At 40.8% G+C, this 22250-nt stretch overlaps 1 protein-coding gene across 1 annotated transcript in view; it reads left to right on the top strand.

Annotated features, from left to right (window-relative positions):
• The first annotated feature begins 8134 nt into the window (after positions 1–8134).
• The window catches only part of C1QTNF7 (C1q and tumor necrosis factor related protein 7), a 104643-nt gene continuing 90527 nt past the window's right edge, over positions 8135–22250 (top strand). The window contains exon 1 of the mRNA XM_011984119.1: positions 8135–8405. Coding sequence (XP_011839509.1) covers positions 8393–8405 — 13 coding nt within the window. The 5' untranslated portion in view covers positions 8135–8392. The remainder of the gene's footprint in view (positions 8406–22250) is intronic.

The raw sequence follows: 22250 nt of genomic DNA, 5'->3' as shown, positions 1-22250 counted from the left end.
ATGGTTTCAGTCTTGTGTGGCTTCCTTTGGCATTTTAAAAATATGTACATAAACACAAGATATTGTGTGAAGCACCATGGCTAATAGAAAGTTACAAAAGTTCAAGACATAATCCCAGCCCTTGAGAAACTTAGACTTTAGTATAGGAAAATAAAAACCACACACACACACAAAAGCACATACATGAAGAGCTATGACATGAAGCAGAAAGTGGTAAGTACTCCGTGAGTGAGATAAACTACTGCAGCTTGACAGCATTGAGAGTCCTTGTAAGCAGGGCTTTACTCTGCCAAGAGAACTACGCATGCAAGAATTAATAGCCAAGTGAGGGATAAAGTCATGCTTTTATTAACAGCTGAGCCAGTGCCCGTTAATACCACCCTCTGGTCGGGGAGACGAAAAACTGATCTCTGGGAGTGGTGTTGAAAAGCACAAGGCTTATGCTTCGAAGTTGAAGCAAACCTTGCTACTCTCAGCCTCTAACCCCTTAATCTGCAAAGTCAGGGCTAAATCCAGGTTTTGTTTTCTTTTTAATCAACTGTACAGACCCAAGATCTAAAACACACTTAAATAATGGTGGATTCACTCTGTAGGGAGATGACTTGTCTGTAACTAAATGAAAACAGAAAATTGAAAATCATCCACCTCACCTGAGGACAGGGAAAAAAATGTAGACAAGAGGATTGCCCACCCTAAGAAGATAAATAATTCCTTGTTCCACCACAGAATAGGAAGAGAATTCAGCCAAAGAAGCCCTAAATGTTCAAGGTTGCGTCCCCACAAACAGTGAATCATGGCCAGTGAATTTACCAAGCAGATGATAATGCCTTTTCTGTTAGAGGGAAACTAGACAAGGGAAAGAAGATTATGGAAAGGGAAGGCAAGTATCATTATATGAATGTGCTTTGCACAATATTTGTACCATAACATGCTCCTCAAGTTAGCATTCTTTGAATCAAGTGTTTTCTTGTAAAACATAGAATATTTTACCCGTCAGTAGAAGACTGAATGCACCAATGGTACCACTATTTTCCATCTTCCTGTATCCATGTCATTTGGTGGACTCTTATCACCGACTTTTGGTCTTGAGCATGACATTTGTGTTAGCCAATGGGTCAATAGCAAACTTGATGCAAACAAAGACTTAAAAAAGTACTTGAATATTTCCAGCATTTCCCTTGGGCTCCTCAGTTGCCTGAGAACATGTCCAGACTATCCTGCTGGAGGATGAGACACACAGAGCAGAGCCAGTTACCCAGCCAAGGCCATCCTAGACCAACCAACAGCCAGAAGACCACTAGACATGTGATAGCCTTAGCCAAGACCATAACTGCCCAGCCAAGCACAGCCAAGATCAGCAAAACTCCCCAGGCAACCCCAGATTTATGAGGAATAATAAAAGGTTACTATTTTAAGTCACTACGTTTGGGGGGTTCTTTAATACGGAAATAGTTAATTGACATACCCCTCTTGGAGATTCCTGTATATAACTACGATCTTCCAAACTTCTTTTACCATGGAGCATTTTAAGAGTATGATTCCACAGACAATACTCCAGGGAAACACTAGATTTTTTAAAAATGTAATAATAGAAATGCTCCATGGTGCCAATTTTAGAGATATAATAAAGAAAAGACAATGTGGATTTGATGACTGAATGTTTTGGGGAAGAAGAGGAAGTAAAACCAATAACATGTGTTTAAAATCCTAACCACTTGAGAGGACTGTGGTATTAATGACAGAATTAGGCAACTCAGGAAGAGTGGGTTTAAGGGAAAAAAGTTGTGATACAGTTTGAGATATCAAACCTGAAGGAAATGCACTACCTCCAGGAAGTGAGATCCTGCAAGCCTTAGAAAAGCACAAATGATGCCAAAGGAGAGGTTGGATTGTCCTGTAGATTCTAAATGGTGAACACCTGACCCATGAAAGGAGACCATGCAGAGGATGAGAATCAAGGGCTAATTAAGGCACCTCACATAGGTGTAATACAGGTGGCCACAATACGCAGAGGCCAAAAGTGGGAAAATGACTTCTCAAGTCCAATAGCAGAGTTGAGTCTATAACTCAGACTTTTGATTTCTTGGTCACCTTACCACACTGCTCATGAGTCATTTAACCACTAATTAGATATTGGCTCACTGGAGGGCAGCCAACCAAGATAGTAACCTAATTGAAATCATATTGCATGAAGAACATTTAAAATCATTGAACTTGAAGAAAGGGAGGTAAAGTTGGTAGGTGTGGGGGAGGCTGAAAATTGCCTTTGGATATCTGAAAGGCTCTTGCGTGTGGAAAACAGAGCAGAAACAGTCACTGTTGCTCAGAGAATTATTCTGATGCCATGTGAAGCCATGGCCCCCTTCCCTAGGAGCAGTCCAGCAGAAGTGGTGTGGTCATCTGCCAAGGACATGCAGATGGATCAGGAATAGAGTGAGAGAGTGAATTAAAATACTCTCAAGTCTTATTCCAAATCTCTGATCCTACAGTCTACAAACAGATCCTTTCTAGTCTCCTTTTCTAGTTTTGACTATCTGCAATAAGTTGACCTGCTACCCTAAATCACCAAGGAAGTATAAAGAAGCCTTCAGATTTGCTCACCATGGTCAAAACCTATGAAAAGTGACTCAGAGACTACAAACTCAAAGACATGACTTCCGTGTCTCCAGTACTCCACAGTGACAAGCACATGGTGGGCATCTGTGTGCCATCTGACAATTGGGAAAAAGCTCAGCACCTCCTGAGTGGCTTCCCTTTGAAGTTGGGTTGGATCATTTTCTACCACCCTGAATAAAAGCATTTCAGTTGAGCTCCAATCTCCAAACATTAGAAATGTATACAAAGGGATGGGGTTTTCAAGCAAGGTTCATTTCTCCTTGATCTCTTCCTCAATGTCTTCACATGTCTGATAGAACTCAGCAAACACTGTATTATAAAATCCAGGTGAAGCCACCTGGGTTTCAGGATATAATTTGAAACCTGGATACTGCATGCAGGCAAAGGAATAGAAATAAAGTTAACACACAAAGCTTACTACATGAAAAACATAAAAAATGTTCAAGCCTTATAATCGCATTCAGATAGGAAAGTGTTTGCTGCCTCTAGCCGTTTAGAACATCTTTCAAAAGTAATCTGTACTCATCTCAAATACCCATCTTAGCAATGAATACTAAGGAAAATACATGGTTTAAGCATATTTTCTTCATTTGACATGAATGTGTTTTCACCAACACTTGAGAGCTTGGATTGCTGGAACCAAACAGCCTAGGTTCAAATCCCAGATTTGTTTCTTACCTTCTGTGTGATGTTGAGCTGGTCCCTTAACCTCTCTGTATTTCACATTCTCCATTGGTAAAATAAGGATAATGTTGTATCTACTTCATAGGCTTGCTGACAGCATATGATGGGTTTGTACATTTATAGAGCACTAAAATAGTGCCTAGTACATAGTTAATGCTCAATGAATATTTGTAATTATTGTTACTGTTGCTTTGAAATCACAGAAGGATAAAAGGGTTTGACTCATTTTTAAAAGGTTTGTGAAATGAAGGAGGCTGCATTTCTAGTGGAAATGCTCCAAATATCTGAAGAGGAAACAAAGTGTGTGAACTAGGACCTTCTGTACCTCTGTTCTGAGCAGTTCAAAGCCAGTAGGAAAAAAGCATGTGGCCTCAGTGAATGGTAGTTAGTAGGAAAATTAGCTCTTGGTCAGCATTAACAAGACATTTCCTCTATTTCCACTGAGAAGCAGCCTGGAACAGTCAATGTCAGAACACACAGTAAAGCAAATGTTTAGGCAAGTGGAGTTTATAGTAGTAAATGCTATGGAGAGTATTTAACTTGTATGAATAACTTGGAGTTTATAATTTCCTTTACACTCTGCTTTGAAGGTTGTTCATGAAAATCTAATTGTAACTCATTGGATAATTTTCTTAATAAATGCATACATTTTTAAAAGATGGAGGGTAAATTTTTTTTTTGTTTTCAATATCTATTTCTCTCACTAATCTTTCCATGATTTTCAGTTTACTTAGCCTATTAGCACACAATTTATAAAGCTCAAATTTGTACAAGTACTCACAACTGGCATTTAGCTGGATCATCTTTGCAAGGGCAAGAAAGTAGGGATTTGTGGTTAAGATAAAAATAGCTATCAAAGGGCAAAAAGTTTCAGTTATATATGACGAATAAGTCCTAGATATTTATCATACAGCATAGTATCTATAGTTAACTATACTTATTGTATGCTTAAACATTTACTAAGAGAATAGATATTATATTAAGTGTTCTTATGACAAAATAATAATAATAAATAAGGAGGGAGAAAAATTTTGGGGGGGCAGATGGATATATAGGTGGCATTGATTGTGGTTTCACTGGTGTATATGTATCTCCAAACTCATCGAGTTGTATACATTAAATACGTACAGCATATTGTATGCCGTTATACCTCAATGTGGTGTTTTATAAAACAGCATTCATTTGTTGAGCATTTATTATTGGGTTGGGACCTTTTCTCCATTCTTTAAATATAATATTTTACTTAATAGTCCAAGAAGCTTTCAAAGTGCTTGTATTAGAGCAACTGACACTAGCTAACTCTAACAAATATATCCCAAAACTCCATGGAGAGACACAATGTAAGTGTGTATACTATTTAGGAAGATTCAATGCAGGCCAAGCAACTGTCCTAGGCAGCAGACCACTGAGGGATCCCCCAGGGTTCAGCCTTCCTTCTATTACTGGGCTCCGCCTCTTCTGAGTCATTTGCTTCCAGCCATATGGAGAGAAGAGGGAGAAAGAATGTGGAGTAGACACATCAGCTCTTGATTACCTCAGCCCAGAAGTATCCACCCCATGACGTCTGCTCACGTCCCATTGACCAAAAATCGATCATACAGTCAACCACAAATGCAAAGGAGGCTGGGAAATGTAGAGGAATACATAAACATCGGTAAGCACCAAAAGTATCTGCCATAGTTTACTCCCTGGTTACCAAGAATCAATGTTCTCTCCTCTTTCCAAACACAGAACATCCCTACTGCCCCTGCCACTGCCCCCACTCCACCACCCCCCGAGAGTAAGCAACCTCTAATCCCACCTGCTCACTGCATTCAGCACCTCCGAGGTGATCTGGACTTCTGGGGCATGTGGAGTTATCTGCATAACTCTGGGTGTGGCCATCTCTTGATCCAGTGACCTGTGAACTAGAAAGGAAGTGATCTATGAATGAAACATACAAGTTCTCTCTCTCTCACACACACACACACACACACACACACACACGTACACACTGTGTTAATCCGTTTTCATGCTGCTGATAAAGACATACCCAAGGCTGGGTGATTTTTAAGGAAAAAGAAGTTTAATGGATCCACGGTTCCACATGACTGGGGAGGCTTCACAATCATGGTGGAAGGCAAAAGGCATGTCTTACATGGCAGCAGACAAGACAGAATGAGAATCAAGTGAAAGAGAGGAAAAAAAAAAAAGAAAAAAAAACAGAAACAAAAATAAAAAGAGAATCAAGCAAAAGGGGTCTCCCCTTACAAAACCATCAGATCTCATGCGACTTATTCACTACCATGAGAACAATATGGGAGAACCACTCCCATGATTCAATTATCTCCCACCTGGTCCCTTCCACAACATGTGGGGTTTATGGGAACTACAATTCAAGATGAGATTTGGTTACAAACCATATCTCTCTCTCCCACACACACACACACACACACACACACACACACACACACAATGTAATAGCAATAAGAGAACCATAACATAAAATCTAATTTGGAAAAGGGAAGAATGGGAAACACATAGCAGCCACTGATGCCCAGGCTGGCCAGGCCAACATAGTAAAGGCTCACTGCCTTGTGGGTGGTGTTGGTTCTTGACCCCGGTTCTGCTCTCCAGGGAATATTACTTTGTCCACCAAAGGAGTATTTCTCTGTGGCCACTAGTTCTTCCTTCTGAGAGGCTCCCCTTGCCCATTCTCCTTGGCCACCTCAGAGGTGGGTTTCGGAGAGCTTTCCCTCCATGCAGGCCTATAGCCAGCCTTGCCTGCCACTGGGAGAAGTTGTTCCCAACCTTTAGAGACATTTGTAGTACAGGATTACAGGCTTTTTTGTTTTTAGCAATATATGTCCCTCAAAAAATTGGTAGGCTACTACAAGTCATCAAACGTAGGTACTCTTTCCCGATTCCCTCTCATTTCTGTTTATAAATTAGCTATTTCTTTCCTGAGTTCATCTCATTCTTGAAACACTTTGCCAAATGCACTCAAAAGTACCCAACCCACACAACTAACATTCTCTCCCCATCCTTTTCCTTTAGAGCTACACGGTTACTTAGCATATATTGCCTTACAAACTGTCATAGGTGTCAGTTTCACCAAATGTTTAGCTACTGCAAAACATGGAACTTCATCTTTCCAACTTTTGATATCAGTTCCCTTGACACTCACAATGAGGCCAATGCCGCCATGTTTAGGTTTTTGTCAGAGCAGCATCCCATGCCTATTATCAGTTTTGAAATGGGTCAGGAAAAGCTAGGCTAGTTGCTGTCACGAACATCCTTAAATCTCAGTGACTCCTCAATAGGTCTTGCTAAGTACCTGATGCGCAGCAAAGTGCTTAATTCATATTTGTTGCATAGAATTATGTGAATAGGTTGTTTTTACTTATTGGCATTTAATCTATCTCAACTAAGGAAACCAAAGTTCAAAGAAAGTAATACATCCAAGGTCATGTAACTGGAATGTGGTAAATCTAGGATCTGAGTTCAGGTCTATGACACTACACGTGCTGGTGCCTGCAAATCTCTCCTCAGTGGAAGTTAGAGTGAAAATAGACTCCATCTTTTCTCTGCATTCACAGCAAATAACACCTAAAACTTGAACGTTTTCTTGTAGTTTTCAATCCTTTCTTTCTTTGCACTATTAAAATCAGAGGTATTATCCTCTGCCCATTGCATAATAGTTATTTTAGGTGACTCAGAAAACAGCGGAAAAGAAGCTGTAGTTTTTGAAATAATGAATGAGGTTTGTTTCCTGAAACTTGTTTGCATAACTTTGCATGGTGAACATATTTAATAGATTATGCCCATGTCAATATTTCTATTATCTACTAATTGGTCTGTTTATTTAACTGATGTTTTCAATTCATTTAGGAAACTTTAATACATCATAACTATTCATTAATGTATGCCTGGCAAAGGTATTGTCTTATGTTTACTTCTATACAAGCTTTGACATATTAACCATCGCTAATGGGAACATGTACGCAAACCAAAATTGTCAAAACTGTTGGTTGGTGTGAACATATGCAATACTTTATTTATTCAGTATTTTTTGAGCACCTGTTATCTATCAGGTATTAAGCAAGATCTGTTTTGAGATATACTATCAAATATTTTTCATATCACCATTTTCAGTTGATCACACTGTAAGTTGGCTATAATTTGAATTCACAAATGCTCGTGTGTGTGTGTGTGTGTGTGTGTTTTAGTGGCAGTTGATGGAAAGCAGTAAAAATAATAACATTTGTAACATTGGTTACAGATCAAATGTCAGAAGATTTATTTAGCCACAGACAGACACTGCAAAGTAAGCGTCTTCTCTAGTTCATGATTCGTATGTAAGATAAAGTTTAAAATAAGACCAATGCAAACATCGTTTTAGGCAGTTTTCCCTTTTGTGAAAAAAAATGGCATATAATAATGTAGATTTTTCATGCAGATAAATTAGGCACAAATTGCATGGAAATAATTCTGTTAGCAAAAGTGATGTTTAAACATAATTTCACCAGCATCATTTTTCCATAAGTTGGGGCATAAACTTTCCTGTGTACTCTTTTTGCTTCCAGTGACATGATACTATTTGGTCTTTAGGCATCACTTTAAAAGGCAGAGCAACTAGAAGTAACATGGTAACAAGAGCAATGGATAAAAGAGAGAAAGAGAACTGTTTAGATACCTGAGACCCCTGCTTTTCATTCGCCTCAGTCTGGGGATTGCAGAAGAACACTACCCACTCCTACTTGTTCTTAACTAGTGTATATATTAAGCTCTTTGAAATGTGAGTATTATGGGAAGGATCGCAGTTGCTTTAAATTATAGAAGTTGGCAAGTGCCTGGGAGAAGGAGTGGGAGGTTGTTTAAACTGAGAAAGACAGTTGCAAAACTTCGTACAACAGCATGAGCTCCAAGCTTCAAATGCATTCTCATGCTCAGACGAGCACTTTATTTTTCATCAACTTATTTTTTGCGTTGTTTTGGAGCAGCTTCGAATAATAAACACATATTTCTGCTTTAAATTTTTAATGGTGACTACATTCATGGGACAACCAAAGCAAGAAAGCCTCATGTTTTGGGGGAAAGTCTGATACCAGCAATGTCCAGACAAGGTAAGCTACCACTTTCACTGCAGTTTTTCTCTTTTCACCTCCTGTTCGGCCTTCATCAAAACATTTACTGGGAGAACTTAAGAAAGCTCCTTGTAAAGAAATGGGGGAACTTGTAAAAAGTATGTCAACAAATGATAAATCAGAGGTTAGAAAACCCCCGCAGGAGAGCGTTCTCCTACTTTCTATTCTGCTTGACGCATGAACCTCTTTAACTATCTTTCACTATATAAAAAATGCCATTGGTTTCAGAAAATGTAAGCGGAGTCTTCAAAATCTCCAATCTGATGAACGTAGCATTTGTCAGTGTGTGGTGACAGGCTAACTTATTGCCAAAGTCAGTTTATCTATGTTTTCTTATCCCGTTATGTGCAACTCAACTTCCGGAGCTGTGACTCTCCTATTAACTTGGAAATGTTTCCCAAGGAAGATTTTAATATCATTCCAAAAATTCTCCTAAGTGCAGTTACTATGGCTTCTTATTAACTTGTTTTGCAGAATATGTTTTTAAAAGTTAAATAAATCATTTGTCTTTTCCTTTGTAACTGACACGGGAGGATGTTACAGATATTATATATCCTGGGAGAATGAAACAGTTCAACCCAACATTGATTAATTCAAGTCACAGTCGGCTGACAATGTTATCTAAATAGGGTGACTTTGCCTTCTCGATTGTGCCTCATACACAGGTAGGGAGCAGCGAGGATAAGATGTTTTCTTATTTTTCTGTGCATTGGTCACATGAGAAGTATCTTGTGGGTTGAGGTGGAGGGGCATATAAATATGTGATGTGTTGTTCCATTTTCCCTGAGAATGTCTCTGTTATCAGTGTTCCCATCTTTCTGAGGCACAATTCCAGGTGCAAAAAACCAGATTGTCACAGAAATCTGCACATTCTTCCAGCAGGCAGAGATTTTATCACAGCTCCACATTCATTCCTTCACGCACACATGCGTGCTCACAGGCAAAGGTTATAAAACCCTGTGGATTTGACAGAGCTTGAGTGGTTTGGGACATTTAGGTGACCTCAGGCTGCAAAATCCACTGGTACAGAAACATTAGCAAGGTTAATTTCTCACCCATTAGGCCTGGGTGAGCAATGTGAGCACTGCCTGGGACCCTGCTCTTGGGCTGAGAGGGCTCTGTCTTCTTGCTACACCAGTCCTTTCTCTGTTTCTGGAATATTTTTTTCCTTCTGTGTCAAATTCTAGTTACATAAAGTGAACTGTTGTGGCTTCCTCTGCCTCATGGTCTCAATGATAAGAAAGCGATTTAGGTAAGAAGGACACTAGAGAAAACCAAGACGTCAGCTTGATCGGCTCCTTGCAAAGTGATCAGGAGATACCATCAGTTGCCTCTCTCCAGCCATAGTTAGTGCGGCGAGTGACCCGCAATGCCAATTCCTTATCTTTCTCTTTCCCAAATCTTCTGTTCTCCTTTTCCCCTCCACTTCTATCTACACCAGCCCACAGAACATTAAGAGAGGGAGTAGCAGGTTGGACACACAATATTACTGTCTCCTTGCCGGTCCTCTCGGCCCATCCCCAGGCCAGTCGGGGAAGCCCCCACCCTATTTGGAGTGGGGTCTCCGGGGCCCCACCCATGACCTCATCGCAGGCAGCTTGAGAGCTGGGATGGCCAGCGTTTGCATGGCGCCTGAGTGCACCCTGGGGACGGGTGCGGCAGAGAAATGCACAGTGTGGCATGACGTGACTGCTGAGAAGCCGGAGCGCGAACTTCCTCACCGGCTCCAATGGAGGCTGGCGGCATCACTGGAAGCCAGGCCCGCCAGGCCCCACCCCTGAGCCCCAGAAGGCCCCAAAGAGGACAAAAACAAAAGGGCTATTAGGGTTGCTAATGAAGCCCAAGCCAGGTGACTCATCTAAGGCGCAGTCACTGGGGGGCTTTGTAATGAAACCTGGACAGAGCCCTGGAAAGGACAGGTCAGGGTTGTCCCATAAAGGGCGCTGATGAGAGAGGCCCACAGTGACCTAATCATACCTCCTCGCCTCCGAGAGGCTGAGAGAGAAAGGCAGCGTCTGCAAGGGACAAGAGCGTTAACCAAAGAACTGCCAGGAGTGTGTCAGCCACGCTGTGTTAGCTTTGGGTGTGAGCCAGGCTTAGTCCACGTTTCGGGCCACAAGTTTGTGAACCTGGACCTGAAATGCCCCAAGGTTAGGGATCAATGGCTGATGGGCTAGAAAAAGAGACCATGGTAAATCAATAAACCTTAACCGAGTGTCCACTCTGTGCCAGATACTTTACCAAGGCTGTTTGAACGTGTCCTTGACAAAGACAGACCAAACATTAAAAACAGCATAGGAAAGATGGCAGAAACACAGAGGGGCTTTGCAAATCAGCCTGCTGAAATCAAAGGAAGCGTCCCACAAAGCTGTACTTGAACTAGACCTTGAAAGATGAGTAAAATATCATGAGAGAGCCAAGAGGGCCAGGGGTTCCCAGACAGAGCCCGGCGGGCAAAGGCACAGAGGTGCAAAGACCATGGATGCACCCATAAGCCAAGTAGCTTGGGCGTGGCAGGGCTCTACTCCCCCAAGTGTCTTGCAATGAACAGCACTTTCATGGGTTATTATCATAATAGGAGGATAACCAAAAGTATATCCTGGTCAGGCAAGTTTGGGAATGTTGGAAACTGTGCACCGTGGTGCATCAGCACTCTGGCTCAGGGGTCACAAACATCTGGCTTCAAATGCCAGCTCTGCTCCTTCAATGACGTGTGAACTTGGACCCATCCAAACAATCAGTTTCTTTATCTGTTAAATGAAGATAGTAATCATATCTATCTTCTATGGGCATTGTGAGGATTAAATTAGAGAGTCTGTGTAAGGGTCTACTATCAAAATGCCTGACATATAATGAGAGCTTAGAGAATGTTAGCTATTCTTATTAGTTACTAAATGCCCGTTTCTTTACCTCAGTAAGTGTCACATGTTTTAGTTGGCTAATGTGTGCACTGACTCCCATGATTGGGTTATTACTTAAAATCTAATGTTTTCCAAAGTCATTTGACCACGAAACCATTTTTTCTGAAGTATCAAATAGACCAATGCATGCTGGAAGATGGTGAGGTTGAGCTGTCCTGGTGAGTTGAGGTCACATGTCCTTGGAGGATTAAATCAAAGTTTCCCAAGATTTAACTGAAATGTACTAATCTCCACCAGTCACTTCACCAAAAAAAAAAAAAAAAATTCTCTTCTGTATCTCTATGAAACAGAAGCCCAACAATTGGGATTCTCATCTCTAAGGAAATTAACTTTTTTTTTTTTTTTAACTATGTTCAACTTTTGGGAGGAAAAGTGTCAGCAAAGCAAATTGTTTTCAGGATTTTTGCACTTGGAAAGTCAGCCTTTGCCTAAGTTTGACGACCTACTGTGGTGAAGGACAATGCAATAGGGACAGTCTAGAAGAAAACAGCATCCTACCTTCAAGGAGCTACCGATTGAATGCAGAAATAAAATGTGCATTCCAACATCTAAAATGCAAAATTAGATATTGCAATTTAGAATGTCAGAGAACTCACAGTGAATGCAAGTTCAAAGAAGATCACAGGTCCCTGGAGTAATACCAATAATTAGTCACATTCTTGGACACTTATCAGATACAAGGAATTGTGCTGAGTACAATAGAATTAACCCACTTATATCTTACAACCAGGTCACAAGGTGGGTGTAGACTTACCCATTTAGCAGATGAGAAAACTAAGCCCCAGAGAAATTAAGTAACCTGCCTGCAGTCTTTCAGGACCTAAGTGGCAGAGTAAGGTTTCAAACTCAGGTCCATGTGATTCTCTGTATCCCTCACCCAGGGAAGACTCCTCAGAGGAGGTAACATGCAATCTGGCCTTGAAGAATAGATAAGGATTGGTGAGAAGGGCCTTCCAGGCAGAGAGGAGAATATGAGCAAAAGCACAGGAGACTGAGAGAACAGCATGGAAAGTAGCAGGAAGGTTTCCCTGCAGACAAAGTGCATGCATATAGTGCAGAAGGAGATAAGCTTAGAATACTTGGTTGGAATCAGATCACAGAAAGCCTTGAATGCCAAACCACAAAGTTTAGATTTTCTTTTAATGAAGTAATCATTTAGGTTTGTAAACAAGAAAGTAACGTGATGAAAACAATGAATTGAATGAGTAACCAGTGCACAGCTGTGGCAGAGACTAAACTTCCAATTAGGAATCTAGATATGTCCAGGCAAGAGACAGCAGCAGTGGTTGCTCACAACAGCTGTTAAGGAGTGGAAGTGCACATCTGGCCCAATTAACACCAAGACTTTGACCATCTCAATGGTCTTTCAAAATGACAACCCTCAGACCTCAGTAAATCCAGATTCTACGTGGGCCTCAGTTTAAACCCTGTAAAATGGGAAGGGTAGGAGGGGCTAGTTGACCTCTGAGGTCTCTCTGACTTCTCACACTCTGTGAAGATAACACTCTAAGCACTTTTATGGAAATCATAAACTATACAGTTCCCTATTCAATCAGCAGGTTCCAAACTTCTCTTTCATATCAAGCAGGCACATTTCCAAAAGAACGTTAGGGTCTACAAAATTTTATGCATTAACTGCTATAGCAATTACATAATAATAGTATTGGCACACAATGATTAGGGGAGGGTGCATTTTTATATATTCCTTTGGGAGAAACTTTTTCCATCCTCCTGGCTATCTGCCTTTTGTAAAATTCAACTGTCTACCTCTCATGACCGAGAACTTTTTCTGCAGTTTTTGACATATCAGGATCTCACAGTGCTGTGAATGGTAGTTATTCATGTAGGTGTCTTATGATCTTCTGCAGCTCCCAAATAGGTGGTAAGCTTTTAGAGAGCAGACATAAATATATCTTTAGATTTTCCAATGCCTTGCAACTATAGCAGGTCTGAATCTTATAAACACAAGTCTGCAAGAAATGTTCTATTTCTTTATTTTCTTGAAATCAACAAAAATCTGGCATAGAGTCTATGCCAGCAGGAACTTTAGTTTCTTACATTATTTAGGCTCCTACCTCCACCACCTTTAACACTAAGGTCAGGCAAAAATCCTGGGAGGTATTTCTTCACACCAATTATGCCCAGTCTTATCTCATAAATGACCTCTCCCTTTGGAACCTGTGGATTCTGCTTTCAAGCCCTGCTTGGGGACTAGAAGTCACTGTCAAGGCCAAGAACCTGGTGTCTGAGCAGGACCAGGCAGCCCTCCCTTCTGAGGTCTAGCCAGGCAGGGTGACCATTTCTACTTCTCACAGATTCACCGACCCCCAGTCTTTCCAGGTGTGAGAAAACCTCCCATCAAGAGAGTCTCATTCCCCTCTCCCCAGCATAGACTCTTGGGCTTGGAATTTCTGAAAAGAAAGCAAGTGTTATTTTCAATAAACCTCTTCCTGTTCTGCAAAATCCTTGAAGCAAGGAAATACAGAAGGCTGGGCAACACTTGTGAAATGATAAGGCAGAGGTGAAAAACAACACATAAATTAATATTTAAATAAGGTATTCTGCCACCCAGCAAACAGGTGTTTAATAATCATCAGCAAAATAGATGGCCAACAGATGATAAAACGGCTTCTTCAAAGTTACTCAGTTTGCCACCAGAGAAGGCATATATTATAATCAGATTAATAGTGTCTTTTTACTAAGTGCCTACTGTGTGCCGTGACTTTATATATCCTGTCTCTTTGTCCCTGTTGTTCAGATGAGGAGAGGTAAGTAGCTCACCTAACATCCTATACATGCTAAGAGAGGGAGCAGGTGTTTAAACTTATATAATGCCGGTCTTTAAAACCTGCACCCTTTCCACACTGCCACCAGGACTCTCAGAAAGGATTTCTTTATTTTCTATTTAGCGATCTGGAGTTCTACTTTTGACTAATCCTTCAGTCATTATTTCCAACTAAAATGTATTTTAAATAGAGAATTTCTTAATGAAATTTATTTTGCCATAAACTTAGCATGGCTTTGTTAGATATAGTAACGAACCCAAAGAATGGTTTATTACCCCATCTCACTGCTCATCCGCAAGGTTGTGGGGTGAGAAATAAAGTACTTTGTCTAAGGCTAGCGGGTTAGAAGACAGTTCAAACTTCAATACATGTTTGTCTGTCTTCCGTCTCCAAGTAGAGGAGAGAAAACTGGTTCTAATTAATGAATTATTAATTGGTTCTAATTAATTAAGACTAATTACAGATTAGTATTAAATATTGGCAGTTTTAGGGCCTTCATGTGCTACCAGTGACATAAAGCCATGGCTCATGTCGTTGCCTCAAAACACATCCTACCATACATACTATGACAGTATTTTGAGAGCTGTCATAAAAACATTCATTGGTGGCCTTTCCAACAGCTAACATGCCCCGAACAGCTTACTCTCTTAAATTGGTAATTTTTTCCGGTTTCTTTCTTGCACCATTAAATTATGTAGAAAGACTTTTATGAAGTCATTTTAATCCCATTCCTTTCTAAAAATCTAATTTGACCACAGTGGAATCTTATTAAGGGATTCTTTGAATGTATCAGAATTACCAATCCATTTCATCACAGCTGTATCTATCAATTTCCCAGATCATTATTAGCATTCCCTCCTTTCCTTCATAATAAAGACCATATTCCTTGACATGGCCCCAGGAGCCTTTGAAGGAGCTGCTTCTTGACTGCCTTCCTTGTCCATCTCTGTTCCTACCACTCTCCTCCATATTCCCAGTACCAACTCGTAGTGAACTCTTCACTGTCTCTTGGGCATCCTTCTTCCTTATGCAACAGGAATCTGAGTTCATTCTCTTGACTTTATGTGAATGTATAAAGTTTCTAACCTTCAACCACTTTATTACCTGCAAAACAATGGCAACTTTATATGATTCCAATATAATCTAGAGATGTAAAGAAAGACTCCCATTTCTTGAAGACAATTTATGTGCCAGGCTCTTAAATATAATAAAAATGTGTTCATTGTCCTCCTGTTTGTCCTTGGGACTGAGATGGAATGGTGTCCAGACAGACTTTTAGAGTTTATCCAAGCTACCGATCTCACCTTCAGCTTCAATGCCAGCAGCAGCAAAACACTCATACTTCATAAGGCCGTTCCTTCCGTTAATACACCACTGGTCACCAGAAAGTTCTTTATTATGCCAGAACCTGATCCTTCTTAATGTCTCACATTCTGATCTTTGCTCTGCTTTTAGAAGTAGCAAGAAAAAGTCATCTTTCCTCTGGCATTTTCAATGCTTGAAGACTCTCATCATCTGCCTTCCTGGCCTTCTCCCAGGGTCTTCCTGTGCTTATAGGGAGGACTTTCCCCAGAAACCCTGTGGTTCACCTAGGATATGCATGCCCCTCTTGAAACAGACATCCAGACTTGCTCACCAAATTTCAGATGATTTTCACAACTTGTGCCAACTCCATATGGACGTTCTGGGATGGATAGTGGCTGCCTGAAGCCCTGTACTGAAAAGAATCTGAATCCAATCTGGAGTTAGCAAGAAGGTGTACAGAGTTCAATTAGTGATGTCTAAAGGAGAATCAGATGCTTTCCAGGGCCTCTGTACCCTGGATACTGCCTGACAGCCCAGAGTATGGAACTATTACCCTCTCTGATCTAAACACACTATTTTCCTTAATGCTAAATTTGCATCAGCTTTGCTAGTAAGCCCATCTCATAAAAAGACCAAGTAAAACATTGAGAGTATTTCTTAAACTTTCAGTAAGGCCTCTTTTAGTTCATAGTTAACTAAAAAGTGCCAGTTACAGCCCTAGTCCTTTCTGGTTGTGTGATCACGGTTAAGTTACTCTAGTTCTCTTTGCTCATCATTGATAATGGTATTAATATATATCTGTTCCACTGGACTCATTAGAAGTATTAAATGAGATATTATATTTGCAAGCTAGAAGATAGTTACTTTAGGAGCCCAATATATTTGGTGGGCCAGCTAATCTTTCTCTTTGCCTCTTTGCTATGGGGATTTCCTCTCCATGGAGAAATTGATATCCAGTGGGGGATTAAAAAGAAAAGTACAAGCAAAAGGAATAAAAACACACTAAGTACTTAGTGAATGGATTTGCATGTGGGTGTAAACATGTCAAAGGAGAAAATTTCAGTGGCGATGAAAGTATTTCCACAATGCTGTCAAAGCAGAGTGACAAGCGAAGTCCAAACTGCCTCTCCCTGGCTTGCTTTGATTATTCAAGGCCTGGGATGTTTGGTTTGGGATGTTTGGTTTGGAATGATTTGTACTTGCCATTTGCTCACACAATTCTTTATTGCTGCCTTCATGCCTTTGCCAACATTCCTCAGGGATATGTTATCAGCAAGACATTAGTGTAGCTCCAGGCAATAGACTAAGTCAGGGGCTCTCATGTAAATCTGCAAGACCAAGCAGGAAATGCCCATCAGTAAATAGGCAGGGCAGAGACCCCGGAGACTTAGGTTGCATGCCTTACCTAAAGTGGGCAGTCACTGCAATGCATGGTGTCCTTGGGGCAGTATGGCCCACTGGGGCCAGGTCTTCAGATTTTTCAGGAAAACTCATACATCTGGACATTTTTATGTGAAATGCTTCTATTCTTAAAATCCTTGCTGTTTTTGACCTATAGAAATGCCAATGTCATATGGTTCAAACTAATATAATCTAGAGACATAAAAGGAATTACCATTTTCTTGCCGTGTGGGAAACCTCAAGAGCCTTTGTCATTCAACACCTATGTCCTAAATCAACATGCACAGGCATGCACAGTGCTCTACAGTAAAACTAGACAGCAGAGCACACTCACTACACAGAAGGCACAGTTGCAGGTAAACCCTCATTCCATCCTCCCAACACCCCTAGAAGGTGGTACTAGGTTTATTCCTATTTTACACATGAGACCCAAAGTCTGCCATCAGTTAGAAGTGACACATACTTAAAAAAATATGTAATCTCCTTGCCAACAGAGCCAGTCTCCTTAAGTCTCTTGCCACACAGGACTGGAGGAGGAAATGTAAAATGTAAATTTCTGCACATTTCCCCAGAGTGAAGCAAATTGGGGTGACAATGATTCTCCAGGCTCTTCTTGGAAAATTTAAATCTTCATTCCCCGTTGGCCCCTTCTACGGAGAATCCACACCCCTTTCCTCTCTCTTCATCTTTTTTGTACACTCACCTCCCACTCATTCTAAATTATTTTTTTCTTTGCATTTATGCTTTATTTTCTGCATTATATATGACCCCAGATAACCGAAGGGCCTAGCACAGTGCCGGGGATATAGTAGAAACTGCATACATTTCAGTTGGCTCTTTCTACACAGGATTTGAGGCAAAATGAAAGAAATATGCAAAATAAAGCAGTTTAAATGGAAACAGAAAAGCAAAGCCATGACATGAGGAGGAGGAGGAACTAAATATGTGAACCACAAGGACCAATCTGGTTATAATGATTGAGTGTGAAATTTCACTTCCTGGCAGCCAGACTCAGAGCCTTTGCAGACTTAAAGTGACCCGTGTATTCTCTCTTGCGCTCTGGGTAAAGGACCAAAGGAGAGAAAATGAATTCCTTTTCTTTTCCTTGACCCGGGTCTTGCCTTGGAACAAATGTTTTTCCCCATATCTATTTGATTTTCAGCATCCATTAATCTCTCACTGAACATCCACTGCTGTATTGTGCTCAGACTTCACTGAAATCCTATTTAGAAAGATGTTTGGTGTAGTAAAGAATACAAGTCTCATAAGGAAGACAATTTATAGTTGAAGCTGTTGCTAGGGTGTTGCTAAAGGAAATCTGTAACTCTTAGTTAATCAGAAAGCTCACTGAATACAGACAGAATCAAGCTACAGCTGGATGGTTTGTAGGAGAAAAATGTTAGCTAAAAGGAAGGCAGGGAGGGAGGGAGGAAAGAAGGGAGGAAGGGAGGAAGGAAGGGAGAGAGCAAGGGAGGGAGGGAGGGAGAGAGGAAACGAGGGAAGGAGGGAGAGAGGAAGGAAGGAAGGCAGGCAGGCAGGAAAGAAGGAAGGGAGGGAAGGAGGAAAGAAGGGAGGGAGGGAGGAAGGAAGGAAGGGAGGGAGGGAAGGAAGGAGGAAAGAAGGGAGGGAGGGAGGGAAGGAGGGGGAAGGAAGGAAGAGGGAAGGAGGAAAGAACGGAGGGAGGGAGGGAAGGAAGGCGGGAAGGGAGAAGGAAGGAAGGGAGGGAGGGAGGGAGGGAGGAAGGAAGGAAGGAAGGAACGAAGGAACGAAGGAAGGAAGGAACGAAGGAAGGAAAAAAGAATTCTGAATCTTTCTTCACTTTTTCCTAAAGTTACTCATTTTCTTCCCCCCGTCACCATTGCCTGACCTCTGAGATCTGCAGATGAATTCCTCTCTCCATCTCTGGCCACTCCCTCTCAGTGGAAATCTAGTCCTTTTCTTCTAACACTTTCTCCTGAACATAGAAATTTAACCACCACCACAAATTCTCTATTTCGTTTTGACCCAGCCCTTTTCCTTAGTTGGTTAATGACTAAGACTGTCATTGCTATATTGGACTAGGGACACCACATGTTAATAGGGCCATTATCAAGCTGAACCAGGAGAGTGTGGGTGTCCAAGCATAAGAAATCTATTAAAACCAAAGCACATGAAGAACAGTTGCAGGACCTCAGGATAGCTGTCCCGGAGAAAGAAAAACTAATGGGAAATAGGAGACTGATTTCAGGTATTTGAATATCTCCTTTGGGTAAGATGTTTGACGTAATTTCCCAAGATTTGATGTTAATTACTTAGGATTCTAATCCAAAGGGGTAGCAAAATGTAGGCTGACTCTGAAGTCCCAGTCAACCTGGATTAAAATCCCAGCCTTCAGTTTCCAGGCTCATGCCCTTGGGCAACTTCTCAACTCCATTTCCTTGCTATAAAAAATGAAGATAATAGTATCCATCTCATTAGAGTTTTTGTGAGGATTAAGTGAGATAATATGGTGTTCTACAAATCATAGCTAACATTAAAATTGCTGTTTCTTTTATGGAAGTGAAACAGAAAAGAAAGCATTAGATATGTAGAGTATTGTTAAAATTATAAAATATAAGATTTTCTTTTCTGTCTTCTTCCCTCCCTTTCATCCTTCCTTCTTTCCTCCCTTTTCTTCTCCTCCGTAGCCATCTAGCATGAGCATACATTAGGTAAGCTTTCTAATTAAACACACATTTTAGCTGTTCTTTAACAACACCATAGTAACAACTAAAACTAAAAGTTGCCTTAATTATAAGATTTGCATCTTTTACTACTCGAAAGAACATCCTAAACGAGTTTTGACTGAGATCCTGAAAAAGATTCGAAAGAAGCCATTTGGCAAGTAGGAGAAACAGAGCATTGCAATATTACATAAATAAAGGAGAGTGGGAATTATAGCTGTTTCTCAACCATGGCTGCACCTTAATGATCAACCAGGGAAAAGTCCCAAAGCCCAAGCGGCGCCCAGACTATTACATCAGAATCTCTGGGGGGTAGAACTCAGGTGTGAATAATTTTTTTAAAGCTCCTCAGAGGATTCTAATATGCAGCCGATGTTGAGAACCACAGTTTTAGGGGAAACAGTGGCCAATGGTGTGGAAAGCTGCAGAGCTGATAAGGCTGCATACTGTGTGAACAGCGTGAGGATGTCTGTAACTTTCTAGACTTTGCAGAGGCTTTTCAGGAGAGTTGAATAAATAGAAGTCAGGCTGTGAAAGGAAGGAGTTAGTGGCTAGGGAAAGTCTACACTAAATGTTACTTAGTCCTTCAACAAACATAGAACAATCTGGAAGGAAAGAGAGAGGAAGATAGCCTGAGGAGTTAGCAAGGCAACATAATTTGTTTTTAGAGTATGGGAGGCCTAAGCATATTTGAACCAAAGGTGCATCTACTGTATCTTGAAAGTTTGCAATTTAAATTTTGGAAAATGATGAGAAAATTTTGCCTCTACCCAGTAGATTTCATCTGATGAGTTCAGATTCATCAGAGAATCTTGACCAAATATGCCCAAGCTGCAGCTCTACACCTCACTATTTATTTCATTTTAACTGCCATTGATTAAATTTCCCACTGTGTGTCAAATGTCATTTAAATACGTCTCTTCATCCTCACAAAAATCCTATAAAATGACTGCTTCCCATTTTAGAACAAGGAAATTTTTCAGATGAGGAAATGAGATTCAGAGAGGTTTGGCAGTTTGTCCAAAGTCATTAAGTGGCAAAACCAGGATTCAAGCCTGGATCTGTATGACCCCAAGACCCACAGTCTTTTCAGTCTGCCACCATGGATGCAACACAAAAATTTAATCCTTGCAGAGCTGCATGCCCCCTCCAAAACCTGTAAAATGACAAAAGCTGTGTGCTGAAAGATAATGTCCCAACACCATGGCCTCTGAATAAAATGAATGAAAAGTGAAAATGTATCAGAGGCTGCAGCTAAAACCTCAGGTTGCAGAAGGGCTTGAGCAAGTTTCAGATTGTTTCACAGAGTGCTGGGTGGGCAAAACAAGACATTTGCCATCATTGACACAAATGCCCAGTAAGGTAGTGGAGGAACAGCCAGAATCAGGATTGCTCATAACTGACATGAATCACAGAATGCAGCATCTTGCACTAAGGGCAATTGGGGTTTGGGCAGAAATGGCCATTCTCAGCACTGTTCATCTCCACCATCTGCCTAACTCCTTCCTCCTTCCCTGGACACGTAGTCCTTGGCGACTGTTGCCTGCCAAATCATCTCACACACGCCAGCCCATTGGCCATCTTCTTTGCTGAAATCAAATCTCCATATCCTTGATTACTCCTAAAAACTGATTAGTGTCCATTTGCAAGCAATATTTTCCTCCTAATATATCCAGGTATGCATGATCCAGAAGGCTGCTTTGATTTCTGGAATATTAGCTTAGAAAAGAATGAAATCTAATAAAAATACCATATTAGCTCCAAATAACTGCATAATCTGTGTCAATGAGATGATTTCCATTTGGTGTGCAGACTGTAGTTATTAGAATTAGTTATCCTTTGTACCGAGATGGGGGAGTGAGCAAAATTTTCTCTCCCAATAAAAAGGTCTCAAATCTTGGAAATTGCTGGTGCAATCCCCACTTTAAAAAGCCAGTGACATTTTGTGTTGCCTTTTTTAAAAAAATAGTATTGTATTTTAAAAGAAACTGGCCTTCAAGTTCATTCCAGGACAAGTTTTAGATTCTTTAGGAATCAAGTTCGGTAAGACCATAACAGAGACTGTTTAGTTTGGACAGACAAATTGCCAACATACCCATAAAAGGGAGGATTGTCTGAGCATTTTTCTTTCAGCTCGTATTTTCAGATTTTCTTCAAAAGCTAGTCTAACAAAAATTTGAGAGGAGCCATGTGACACACCCATAAAACACAAATACCTCAAATAGAACTTGTGTCTCAGACCAAATCGGTCCAGGGAGCCTGTGAAGATGTGGGCAAGGCTGCCATCTCTGATGTCCCTAATTGGTTATAAAAGTCATCAGAAGAAAGGAAAGAGGGCCATTTTCTTTTATTATTATTATTATTTTAATATTATACTTTAAGTTCTAGGGTACATGTGCACAACATGCAGGTTTGTTATATATGTATACTTGTGCCATGTTGGTGTGCTGCACCCATTAAGTCATCATTTACATTAGGTATGTCTCCTAATGCTATCTCTCCCCACTCACCCCTCCCCACAATAGGCCCCAGTGTGTGATGTTCCCTTTCCTGTGTCCAAGTGATCTCATTGTTCAATTCCCACCTATGAGTGTGACCATGCGGTGTTTGGCTTTCTGTTCTTGCGATAGTTTGCTGAGAATGATGGTTTCCAGCTGCATCCATGTCCCTACAAAGGACATGAACTCATCCTTTTTTATGGCTGCATAG

This window comes from Mandrillus leucophaeus, unplaced genomic scaffold (genome assembly GCF_000951045.1).
Source record: "Mandrillus leucophaeus isolate KB7577 unplaced genomic scaffold, Mleu.le_1.0 Scaffold261, whole genome shotgun sequence".
NCBI classification, from domain to species: domain Eukaryota; kingdom Metazoa; phylum Chordata; class Mammalia; order Primates; family Cercopithecidae; genus Mandrillus; species Mandrillus leucophaeus.
The sequence above is the reverse complement of the archived record's forward strand: the minus strand, read 5'-3'. Positions and strand labels throughout refer to the sequence as shown.